Source organism: Zootoca vivipara, chromosome 6, assembly GCF_963506605.1.
Source record: "Zootoca vivipara chromosome 6, rZooViv1.1, whole genome shotgun sequence".
NCBI lineage: Eukaryota > Metazoa > Chordata > Lepidosauria > Squamata > Lacertidae > Zootoca > Zootoca vivipara.
Window position 1 is genome coordinate 8,278,815 of NC_083281.1, and position 13,018 is coordinate 8,291,832.

The following is a 13,018-nucleotide window of genomic DNA, read 5'->3' on the forward strand; positions in this document are numbered from 1 at the left end:
TTTATCCGGGGCTTCTTCCAGCGGCCTCCCAACTAGTCAAGTTCAACACCAGTTTTGTTTTAGGCGCTCCTGAACCATTTGGCCCCTCTCTTAAAACAAAAAACAAACAAACCCCAAAACATACCTCCTGTATTTGCATACTTAGGCCCCCATAGCGCTGTACTGTTAAAAAGCACATCCTATCACTCTGAAAAGTCATGGCTTCCTGCAAGGAATCCTGGAAAATGTTGTTTGTTAATGGCACTCAGAGACCCCCTTATTCTTCTTGCAGAGCTACAATTCTGAGATTTCCTGTCTAAAAAGTCACCCTGAAAGCCAGGGCCTCATCAAGAATAAAGGGCTATTTGTGAAGAGATGCTTCCTCATGAGTAGACACAACTCAGATAGCTCTGGTGGCCAACCAGCTGTCCCTAGAGAGGGACTTAGCAGGCTCCTGGATAAAAACCTTTAGTACTGGGGAAAGCTGCTGGAACAATTTCTATTTTCCGGCTTCTCGACTGATTGTGACACCTTGCTGGGAACCTGATTTCCACGTTTGCATGACCTTGGCCTGTGACTGGGCTTCGCCTCTCTCATTGACCCAAGCCAACATGAGCTGACCTCGCTCTCTAGACCATCCTGTAAGTGGACTCTTGACTCCAGGCATCCTTATCCCCCTCTGAAGCAGGACGCTCTGCCCCCCTCTCCACAAAAATACCGCAATAAAAATCATCCAGCCTTACGGGTTCTTTTGGGAAACACTGGCCCTTGTTGGCCAAGCAAAGGAGAATCCTTAGAGCGAAGTGAGAAAACTCAGCTCAACAGGGAGAAGAAGTTTTATCTCTCTAGAAGAAAACAGATCCATAAAGACAACTACTACATTTGAAAAAAACATTTTATTTTATTTTCAAAAGCTTCTTTGTACAATTCCCCTCTCCCTTTGCATGGCCGGCATGCAGGTTTTTAATGTACATTTTTGTCCCGAAGCGGCAAAAGCTCAGTTTTTTCACTCTTCCTTTTATCTTCTTACACAGGTGGGGGGGCACACAACTGGCTCATCCATAGACTCAGTAAGCATTAGACGTTTTTTGCCAATGAACCGCTCTGGATTACTCCCTGTATCCCAAAGTGGCCCTCAGTTTTGCTCAGATCTAACTTCTTAAAAATTAAAAGTTCCAAGTAAAAAGAAAACATGAACACAGGGAATAGACAAGGCCCTGAGAGCTTCCTGAGCCTCTCACATTATATAAGAGCAGCCACAACCTTTTAAAGTCAATATGACTTCCAAACCTCCTTAGCTAGATAAGCACTTGATCTCTTTTATCCTAAGGAAATTATAACCTGGTAAAAGGTAAAGGACCCCGGATGGTTAAGTCCAGTCAAAGGCGACTATGGGGTTGCAGCGCTCATCTTGCTTTCAGGCCGAGGGAGCCAGCGTTTGTCCGCAGACAGCTTTCTGGGTCATGTGGCCAGCAGGACTAAACCGCTTCTGGCGCAACGGGCCACCGTGATGGAAACCAGAGTGCACGGAAACGCCGTTTACCTTCCCTTCACACCTTACCTTCCCTATTTATCCACTCACGCTGGCATGCTTTCGAACTGCTAGGTTGGCAGGAGCTGCAACAGAGCAATGGAAGCTCACTCCGTCGCGGGGATTCGAACTGCCAACCTTCCAATCGGCAAGCCCAAGAGGCTCAGTGGTTTAGACCACAGCGCCACCCGCATAACCTAGTTAGAGATGCTAGCAAGATGTGGCTTGGGGAAATTTCATCCTGCTGTCTGTCTGTCTGGGCAGTTGAAAGCAGTTGGCAACAGGCTTCCTTACACCCTTTTATCCTTTAAAGGGTGTATCGTTAAACTATGAAACCTGCTGTCATAGGAGGCAGCTATGGTCAAAAACCTCTATGGTTTTAAAAGAGGATTTCGACAAATTCATGGAGGAGAGGGCTATCTAAGGCTACTAGCCATGATGGCTGTGCTCTGCTGCCATAGTTGGAAGCTGCAATGGTTCTGAATAACAGTTGTTGGAAAACAGAGGAGAGGACGGTTGCTCTCATGCTCGAATCCGGCTTGTGGATTTCCCCGCAGGCGTCTGATTGGCTGCTGTGTAAAAAGGATGCTGCAATAGATGGACCACCTGGCCTGATGCAACAGGCTCCTTTTACGTCTTCTTCATGAGAGGCCCATGTCCCAAACCAAATGCTTTGGGGCGGGGGGCGGGGGGGCGGTCAAGCAGGGAAGGTCTTATTGCATTTCTGTCCTGCTGACGGACTTCTAAGTCGGGCATCTGCAGGGGAAGCTCTGTAGCTGAGCGGCAGAGCATCTTGCTTCGCATGCACAAAGGTCTTGGATTCAACCCCTGGCATCTCCTGATAGGCTGGGAATGGCTGGGAAATCCTGTTTGCTGGCTTCCCACAGGCATCTGGCTGGCTGCTGTGAGACTTAGATAGGCCCCTAGCCTGGCTCAGCAGGCTCTTCTCATGTTCTTATCCGTGCAAGAGGAGGTCTTCACGCCGTGGCACTTTGTGTCATTCTGAGCTTCTTCTTCACAGTGCATATCTCTCTGCTGTGTTTGTGCGCGATGAGGCCCTTGTCCGGTGGGACATTCAGAGGGTCAAGCAGCTGCAACAGGCACCTTCTTAGCACTGACCTGCCTTCCCTTCCCAGGAGCAGGTGGGCTGCATGTATCACACCTGACAGATGTTGTAATTTTTTTGCTCGGCCAAAATCTCTCCGATCACTTCCATCACGTGGTCATTGGAGGCAGGCGTTCCCCTCAAGGCTGGTTTTTCTTCGTTGCTCTCGGGATCCTGCAGGGAAGTGGGAAGCAAATACAGGTGCTCAGATGAACCAGCTCTGGATTCAATTCAGTTCACATTTTAAAAGTGTACAAGCCAAATCTTTATCTTTTGAAACAATGTGCAAACCAAAATGCAGACGTCCCTTAAAATTCTGCACTCCTTCAGCCAAGTAATGGGTATAGAAATGTACAAAGGCAACGCGTGCATATAAATGCACATCTTTGTGAAAATATACAAAACTGGGGGGGAATCGCTCTGCGAAAACGTTTATTAGTCAAAACCCCGTTTTTTAAAAAGTATGTTTTGCGCTAAGAAGCTGGTGAATGATCATGAGGGCTTTTAAAGCAAATCGCAAATTATTGTGGAAATGTGGAGAACTGAATTTAAGATTGGAAAAAAATGAGAATTTTTGAAAACCAAACCCAATTGATTTGTCCACCCTTATCTCTCCCACCCACCCGACTCCTTAACTGACTCTCTGATATGTTTGGATGTACAGTGGTACCTCTGGTTACGAACTTAATTCATTCCGGAGGTCCGTTCTTAACCTCAAACCGTTCTTAACCCGAGGTACCACTTTAGCTAATGGGGCCTCCCACTGCTGCCATGCCGCCGGTGCACAATTTCTGTTCTCATCCTGGGGCAAAGTTCTTAACCCGAGGTACTACTTCCGGGTTAGTGGCGTCTGTAACCGCTTCTCAAGTGACACCCACACATACTTTGCCTGGTTTCGGAGCAAAATCCTTCCGACAGACGTGGGCTATGATTCCTGCTGCCAGTGCATCTCCCAAGACGTTGGTCATTGTGCGTAATCGGTCTCTAGACGATGTGGGGGACAAACAGAACGGGGTTGGGAACCAATTCAAAAGAAAGGTTCAGGTGGTCGGTGGGGTTGCCCTTCCCATTTCTCCGCAGCTTTATGTTCAAAGAGGACCACCTACAAGTTCCCATCTGAAGCTGTTGTCAGAGACATGGCCCGCAGGTAGGGTTTCCAGACTCAATAGAGGATGGGACTTCTGTGCCTTTAATTGCCCTGCTCTCTTTTGAGTCTGGAAACCTTAAAGAGAAACCAGCAGACCCTTTGCTTGGAAATTAAACAAAGGGTCTGCTGGTTTCTCTGGAAGGTTTCCAGACTCAAAAGAGAGCAGGGCAATTAAAGGCACAGAATTCCTGTCATCTATTGAGACTGGCAACCCTACCCGCAGAGAGAAAGAGGCAGAGGGGGAGGAAAAGGCAGAGGGAAACAGAAGACTGTCTGCCACTTCTCAAAGCAACACTGAGATGCAGGAGCAGGAGGCAGGCATACCTGCCAAGTTGCAGTCAGAGAAATAAGGGACCGGGCCGGAAATAGCAGACCGGAAGTAGCGCTGCCGCCATTTTGGGACTGGGCAGAGCATGCTCAGAAGTGACTTTTGATGCTGCTTTGCCCAGTTCCAAAATGGCTGCCACGCCAGAAGTTGCACTGCAGCCATTTTGGAACTGGGCAGAGCAGCATCAAAAGTTGCTTCTGAGCATGCTCTGCCCAGTTCCAAAATGGCCGCCGCGCCAGAATAAACCGGGAAAATACAAAAAAAATTCGTTTTTCCAGCTAGGAAAAGCTGGAAAAACAGGGATTTCCCGGGGAAAACGGGAGACTTGGCAGCTATGAGGTGGTAGTAGGGGGTTGGATTCAACTCCAAAGGAGGAGGAACTGACTGCACCTGAGTCTCCCAGAAGTAGGAGGCAGAGCAAGCGATTACAGCAAAGGAAGACCAGCTGGAAACGGGGGTGGGCTCGGCATATATCTGGCCTTGGAAGGGGCCGGAGGCCAGTCGAGTCAACTGACTCCGATAGTGAAGAATGAGCTGTGAGAGGCTCTGTTTGCTGTAAGCCTGTAATTCCCAAATAAAGCTAAAGGAGTTAAACTGCCAGCTTGCTGTGTTGTGCGTGAGAAATGTGCTAAACCTATCAGCTGTGCTCCAAATGGGCAGGCGATCATAAAATCGCAGAATTGTAGAGTTGGAACGGAAGGGACCCTGCAGATCATTTAGCCCAACTCCCTGCAATGCAGGGATATGCAGCTGTCCCATACAGGGATCAAACTTGCAACTGCCTTTAGTTCTGAAAATCTGAGCCCTTCCTGGGACTGTGTGTTCTATCCACAGAGCAGACCCACCACAAGCAATGGCCTGCAGTCCATCATGCTCATTAATACCAGTGGGTCTCCTCTCCATAGGACTAACACTGAATAAAATCCCATCTCTTTTGCTCTTTTTCCTTGGTTGAGTTGTGATTACTGTGATTATTCCTATTTATTACCTGGCCTTCACCTTGAGGCCCCAGGCTGCGTCACAACAATTTGAAATGCAGTATTGAAAATGGTTTAAAGCAAGCTGCAACCACAAGAAGAGGGCGGAGCCTAAAAATGTATAGCTCAAGTGTCAACAGTCAGGGTAAAGGAGCATGTCTTCAGCATGCAACAGGAAAGACAAGGGAATGCAACTCCACCCAAGCTTTTTAGAGTTCAGTTTTTATACGGCAGGACACAGTCTTTCTCAAGCTTGAGCCCCCGGATGTTGTTGGACTACAACTCCCATCATCCCAGAGCACTGGTCCTGCTAGCTGGGGATGATGGGAGTTGTAGTCAAACATCTGGGGGCTCAAGCTTGAGAAAGGCTGCAGCAGGATATTAAATGAAGCTAGCCTGCAGCCAGCTCACTCACCCTGCCAACTCTGGGGTTTTTTTTTGTAAACTTTCTGGCATGTGCTTTTACCAATTTCCCCTATTAGCAATACAACCTTAAAGGTAAAGGTAAAGGGACCCCTGACCGTTAGGTCCAGTCGTGAACGACTGTGAGGTTGCGGCGCTCATCTCGCTTTACTGGCCGAGGGAGCCGGCATACAGCTTCCAGGTCATGTGGCCAGAATGACAAAGCCGCTTCTGGCGAACCAGAGCAGCGCACAGAAACACCGTTTACCTTCCCACCGAAGCGGTACCTATTTATCTACATGCACTGGCGTGCTTTCGAACTGCTAGGTTGGCAGGAGCTGGGACCGAACAACGGGAGCTCACCCCGTCACGGGGATTCGAACCGCCAACCTTCTGATCGGCAAGCCCTAGGCTCTGTGGTTTAGACCACAGCGCTACCCGCACTACAACCTTAGCTACAACCTTAAGAATGTAAGGACACAGTAAGAGCCTGTTGGATGATGCCAATGGCCCATCTAGTCCAGCATCTTGATCTCACAGCGGCCAATCAGACGCCTGCAGGAAACCCGCAAGCAGAACATGAGCACAAGAGCACTTTCCCCTCCCGTGGTTTCCAGCAACTGGTATTTGGAAGCGTTGCTGCCTCCCAACTGTGGAGGCAGAGCATAGCCTTTGTGGCTAGTAGCCGTCGACAGCCCCTCTCCCCCATGGATTTGTCTAATCAATCCGTATCCAAACATGACACACCAATGGAGTAAAGAGCAACTCACAAGGCCCAGTCAACAGCGATGATCAGGGTGATGTCTTCCGTGGGGAGGCCGACAGAGGTCAACACGATGACCATTGTAACAAGGCCCGACTGGGGAATCCCGGCTGCCCCGATGCTGGCTGCTGTGGCTGTGATGCTGCAAGAAGAGGAGAAGCAGAGGGCTGTTGCTTTGGGGATAGGGCGGCTTTCCCAACCATTGCAGCTACCATATAGACCAGTGATGGCCAAACTTGGCCCTCCAGCTGTTTTGGGACTACAACTCCCATCACCCCTACCTAACAGGACCAGTGGTCAGGGATGATGGGAATTGTAGTCCAAAAATAGCTGGAGGGCCAGGTTTGGCCATCACTGATATAGACGAATGGTCAGAACCTTTCAGTAGCCCCCGGTGATTTCCACTTAACGCTTTCCGCATCATCTCAGCAATCCTTACAGCTAAACCGGCCAAGTCGTATTGCCCCCATTTTACAGATGGCATTGGGGGGAAGTTAAGTCTGAAAGGCAGCAGCTGGCCTAAGCAGGGCCAGCCCACCCATGAGGCAAGCTGAGGCTGCCTCAGGCGGCAGAATCCTCAGGGGCAGCAGATCCCAATGTAGATTGTTATTCAAGGCCGGCCTACCCAAGAGGCAAGGTGAGTTGACTGCCTCAGGTGGCAGGATCCGGCCTGGGCAGGAGTTCCCGGTGTCAATCTTTCGTTCCCTTACTTGTTCCTGATGTAGATCTTCCCTCACCCCTTCTTCCCTGGCAGGGTGGCAGGGAAGGGGATACCATTTTGGGGTCTGACTCAGGTGGCAAAATGTCTTGGGCTGGCCCTGGGCCTAAGCCACTAGAAAGGTCCATAAAAAGTGGTCTGCTGCATCAAGGCAAAGGCTCATCCAGCCCAGCATTCAGTTCTCACGGTAGCCACCTGGCTTGTAAGGCCCAAGAACAATGTTTCCCATCTGCAAACTCCAGGAACTGGCATTCAAAGGCATGCAGTCTCTAATACTGGTGGCAAAACAGCCACCAACACTAGCTGCCTGGACCCTGGTTTTAACTGGCTACAGGTTCATCAGTTTAAACATTTAATGACACATTAAAACGAACTAAAGGTGAATTAAGTTCCTCTCCAGGCAGAACTTCACGTGATTTCTCGTTGAAGTTGAAGTTCAGAACAAGGACACTCGAAAAAGTTGTGATCATAAGTGTTGTGAGGAATTAGCAATTCATCTTCATTGTGTATGCATTTTGAGGGTTTCATAGTCCTCTTACACATGTTTTTTTCTGCTTTAGATTCTTTGGGCCTTTAAGCTTAAAGATTGCGAAAATAAATGAAGCCATTCACATTTCATGTTTTCTCAGTCTACTTAACTATATTTTATACTGCAGATTGGAACATTATGAAATCAGATTTTTTTGGGGGGGGGAAGGGTGCGAGGATGGATTTTTTTCTAAAGTTTTCTTAAGTTTGGATTAACTTAAACTAAACTATATTGCTTTGTAAAACGATGAACTGTTAACAGGAACTAGTTCATTTTTGGAAATGATGAACTTGAGCTACTGGTAGGTCTTTTCTTTTCTTTTTAAAAAAAGAACTTAAACACTGGGTCATCACCATATAAAATAAAGAAGACTGGCAAAACATAACAAATATGGTGAGAAAGCCACACTCTTGCATTTTCTTGACACGTATCATGAAAAGTGAATGGTGTCAATCACAACACCTGAAATTTATTTATTTATTTGTTTAAAGCATCTGCTTCAGTTACAAAGGCCAGAGGGGGGATGAAAGAAGGAAGTGGATTTACCTGATGGTTATGATCTGCCCCAAGTCCAGGTCGTATTCGTTGACCTGTGCGATAAATATGGCAGCCACTGCCTCATAAAGCGCAGTCCCGTCCATGTTGATGGTTGCCCCGACCGGGAGGACAAACCTGGCTATCCGCCTGTCAATCCCGTTGTTTTCTAAAAGACACTTCAGGGTGATGGGCAGTGTGGCTGAGCTGCGAGGGGGAAAGCCACGCTAGTTACGGTAGCAAGACACAGGTGTTTCCGTAGGGAGGCCCTGTAACCACCCTGTTCCCTAAGATGCAAATAACTAGACAGCACATGGCATATTGGTTTGGGATCAAATAAGGTCACAAAGTTACCGGTTACAGATGTGAAGGTTTGGCCATAGGCGTTGTGGAAAGCAAGTGGGTACAGTCATACCTCGGGTTGCATACGTGATCCGTGCAGGAGGCACATTCGCAACCCGCAGCGTTCGCAGCCTGAAGTGCACGCGCTTCTGTGCACGCGCACGATGCAATTCGGCGCTTCTGCGCATGCGTGTGACATCATTTTGCGCTTCTGCACATGCATGAACGCCGAAACCTGGCAGTAACCTGTTCCGGTACTTCTGGGTTCGGCATGGTCCGCAACCCGAAAACGTGCAACCTGCAGCATTCGTAACCCGAGGTATGACTGTATGTCACTTCCGATCGTCTGCTGGGAGTGTTACTAAGGGTGAAGACAGTGGGGGGACGGACGCCCCATGACCTACATCAAATTGGGGCGTCCCCCAAGTGGTCCCTGTTGGAGAAGCAGTATGGCCCTAGCCCCCGTCTGGGCATCGGACAGGAACCACTCCTCCCGGATCCTTTTAACAGCATACCAACCCTTACCCATGGAGGGGCAAGAGGAGGCCGGGAATTTATCCTTGCACTGGGCATGGGACCAAGCTCTACTACTGGTCAGTTGGCTCCATGCCCACCCTCTGATATCTGCCACCATTGGTCAATTTGGCGGCAGGAGGATGATCCAGCCTGCAATAGGCTGGTTCACAGAGGAGGCCCAGGGCCCATCCGCAAAGCCACCCACCCAAGAAGGGGAAAACAGACTTCTAAAACCAGCTGTGCATACACCATACACACATGGCCCGTGTGTCCCCCCCCAAGGAATCCTGGGAACTGTAGTTTTTAAAGGGTGCTGGGAATGATAGCTCTGCGGGGGGTAAACTGCAGTTCCAAGGACTATTTCAGGGTCAGGAAGATGTCAGGAAGAAGAACCCAGGGAATCTCCTCCTGCTGCAGCAACTAGCTCCCTTCCCCTCTGGTCTCCCAGAGAAATGAAAAGAGCAGAACAGAGATTAGTTGTGTGCAGACACTGTTTGAGACTGCATGGGGAAAACCCTCGAGAGGAGAAGCCTTAGAGAGCAGTGGGAAGGCAGGGACCTTCAGTCCTCGCAACTGCTTCGTTGGGGCAAGACCTCCTGGGAAGAGTTGCTGAGACCACTAGGCCTGAGCTCCGTGGTTGGCTTCCTTGGATAAAGATTTAACTTGACTGGCCTCAGGTGATTTGCCGTTTGTGTTGCTGACCTCTGCCTGACTCCAGCCCTGACACCACATTACGCCTTAATAATCTCCTGCGCCTCTTACCTGGACGACGTTGCCAGAGCGATGAGCAGGGCTTGGAGGATCCCCCGGATGAAGGAGAAAGGGTTCTTCTTGGTGATGAGCACAAACAGCAGAGGCAGGAAGCAGAGGCCATGGATGGCCAAGCCAGTCACAACAGTCATGGCATAGAGGCCGAGCTTCTTCCCAATCGTGGATGGGTCTTCCATCTCCAAGATCTTCCCAGCTATCAAGAAGACGATGCCAAACGGGAAGTACCTGCAACAGCACAAAATGGGCAAGCTCAGAACCAGTGGAGTCTGTGGCGAGGGCGCCGAAACACACACACACAGAAGAATGTGAACGGCTTTGTTTATTTTCCCCAAGAATATAAATTTAAAGGCCCAGAGAGCCTACAGGGTAAACAAAGCAAAACGTAAGGGAATGAGCTTGAATGTGAGCTAAAAATCTTTCTACTCCGAAGCAAATTTAATTCACGTTCTCTTTGCTCAGCAACTGGAATGACTTTGGAAGTTTTGAAACTTATTCAGTGAACTTCTTCATCATCATCATTTGTTTTTTTGTACCCTGCCCATCTGACTGGGTTGCCCCAGCCACTCTGGGTGGCTTCCAACAAATATACAAAGACACAGCAAACCACAACACATTAAAAACTTCCTGATACTGGTCTGCCTTCAGATGCCCATGGAAGATTGTATAGTTATTTATCTCTGACATCTGATGGGAGGGCATTCCATAGTGTGAGCATCACTACCAAGAAGGCCCTCTGCCTGGTTCCCTGTAACCTCACTTCTCGCAGGGAGGGAACCACCAGAAGGTGCTCGGAGCTGGACCTCAGTGTCTGGGCCGAGCAATGAGGGTGGAGACGCTCCTTCAGGTAGGTTGAATTGTGCTCGGAAACGTACTGGGAGCCAATGCAGGTCTTTTTAGGACCGTTAAACCAAACTAGCTCGTTCCAGTGGAGGAAGAACGCAGTCATAGAATCATAGAGTTGGAAGAGACCACAAGGGCCATCCAGTCCAACCCCCTGCCAAGCAGGAAACACCATCAAAGCATTCCTGACAGATGGCTGTCAAGCCTCTACTTAAAGACCTCCAAAGAAGGAGACTCCTTGGCAGCAAGTTCCACTGTCAAACAGCTCTTACTGTCAGGAAGTTCTTCCTAATGTTTAGGTGGAATCTTCTTTCTTGTAGCTTGAATCCATTGCTCGTGTCCGCTTCTCTGGAGCAGCAGAACACAACCTTTCTCCCTCCTCTATATGACATCCTTTTATATATTTGAACATGGCTATCATATCACCCCTTAACCTTCTCTTCTCTAGGCTAAACATACCCAGCTCCCTAAGCCGTTCCTCATAAGGCATCGTTTCCAGGCCTTTGACCATTTTGGTTGCCCTCTTCTGGACACGTTCCAGCTTGTTAGTATCCTTCTTGAACTGTGGTGCCCAGAACTGGACACAGTACTCCAGGTGAGGTCTGACCAGAGCAGAATACAGTGGCACTATTACTTCCCTTGATCTAGATGCTATACTCCTATTGATGCAGCCCAGAATTGCATTGGCTTTTTTAGCTGCTGCATCACACTGTTGACTCATGTCAAGTTTGTGGTCACCAGGGCTTATTTGTTTTAAATATTCTAATCTCACTTTTCAGACAATTATTGGCTCCCAAAGTGTCTCACATTAGTAAAAGAAAGAGAGGCAGGCTTTGCCACCAGGTTTACAAACTAAAAAGACAAGACACACATGTACCTGTCAAATTTGATCCTGGAAAGGACCTGGCCCACGAAGCCAAAAAGCTTCCCCATCTCTGCCTGAATTGCTGGCCCATCAGGGCGGCATTTGACTTACCAGACTGCCATGGCCACAATCTTCATTACTGCTTCATTCAGGCACTGGCAGACGTTCACCAGAGGAGCCCCTCGCTCGCCCATCTTCCCCAAAAGGAGGCCTGCCAACAAACAGTTGCTGGTGTATAAATGAAGGTCCCACTTGCATAATAACAATGTGCAATACAGTGTCCAGCTTTACTTGCAGTTGCAGCGGGTTGTAAACAATGCCAGTCCTACTCAGGACAGACACACTGAAATGAATGAACCCAACTTAACATCAATGGGACTACTCTGAGTAGGCCTGGCATTGGGCAGAGTCCTTTACCAACTGGTGTGAGCCAGTGTGGTGTAGCGGTCAGCATGTCAGGCTAAGACCTGGGAGACCAGGGTTCAAATCCCCACCCAGCCATGAAGCTCGTGTGTGACCCTCAGGCCAGCCAGTCTCCCAGTCTAACCTGCCCCACAGGGCTGTTATGAGGATAATATAAGGAAAGAGTGCACTACCTTGAGCTCTTTGAAGGGAAGGTGGGATGCAAATGTGATCAATAAAAGTAAATAATAAGAAGCATGATCTTGTCTTCAAGGGGTGTAAGGCAGGGTGTTCCTTTCTTGTTTAATTTCCAGCCAGGATAATTCAGCCAATTATTATCTGACTTTTCTTTTTGCAGATCAAGCTGGTGGCAGCAGAGTCTGCAAAAATTCTTAGCAACTGCCACAGTCTTGCCCCTTGTTTTAAATTGTATGGGTTTTTTAAAAAATTCTAATTGAGCTTGAAATTTGATCTGCTTAGTAGTGTGTTTACAATGGGACCTTGGTTCTCAAACTTAATCCGTTCTGAAAGTCTGCTCCAAAACCAAAGCGTTCCAAAACCAAGGCACGCTTTTCCATAGAAAGTAATGCAAAATGGATTAATCTGTTCCAGACATTTAAAACAACCCCTAAAACAGCAATTTAACATGAATTTTACTATCTAATGAGACCATTGATCCATAAAATGAAAGCAATAAACAATGCACTGCAGTCACACAATCAATCAATTAATCAATCAATCAGTAGCTGAACTGAATTCCACACAGTCACAAAAACAAAAACAAAAGAGCCGCAAAAACAAAAACACAAAATAAATTGCAAAAACAGACAGATCTCAGCGTAGAACTCAAAACAGAAGTGTGGCACTCAAATCAGAAGCATAACACTCAAAACGGAACATGTTCAGCTTCTGAAAAATGTTCACAAACCAGAACACTCACTTCTGGGTTTGCAGCGTTTGGGTTCCAAGTCGTTTGAGAACCAAGGCGTTTGAGAACCAAGGTACCACTGTACTTAAGATTGGTGCATAAAATATAAACATAACAGGGCAAATTGCAAATGTTAAATTCAGTTTGCTAATTCCACAGTCATAGAACTTTAGAGTTGGAAGGGACCTCAAGGATTATCTAGTCCAACCGCCTGCAATGCAGGAATCACAGCTAAAGAATCCCTGGCAGACAGCCATCCATCCATCCATCCAACCAACCAACCAACCTATGCTTAAAAACCTCCAATGAAGGAGAGTCCTCCACCTTCCAAGGTTGTCCAT

The 13,018-nt window shown here is 48.1% G+C and overlaps 1 protein-coding gene across 1 annotated transcript in view; it reads right to left on the reverse strand.

The window, feature by feature from the left end:
* Positions 1-2,666: 2,666 nt before the first annotated feature.
* Positions 2,667-13,018, reverse strand: part of LOC118086941 (excitatory amino acid transporter 5-like) — a 31,804-nt gene continuing 21,452 nt past the window's right edge. The window contains exons 6-11 of the mRNA XM_035119047.2: positions 11,459-11,558; positions 9,634-9,867; positions 8,026-8,220; positions 6,240-6,374; positions 3,500-3,599; positions 2,667-2,789 (exon numbers count right to left, since the gene is read on the reverse strand). Of these exons, the coding sequence (XP_034974938.1) occupies positions 2,667-2,789; positions 3,500-3,599; positions 6,240-6,374; positions 8,026-8,220; positions 9,634-9,867; positions 11,459-11,558 (887 nt within the window). The remainder of the gene's footprint in view (positions 2,790-3,499; positions 3,600-6,239; positions 6,375-8,025; positions 8,221-9,633; positions 9,868-11,458; positions 11,559-13,018) is intronic.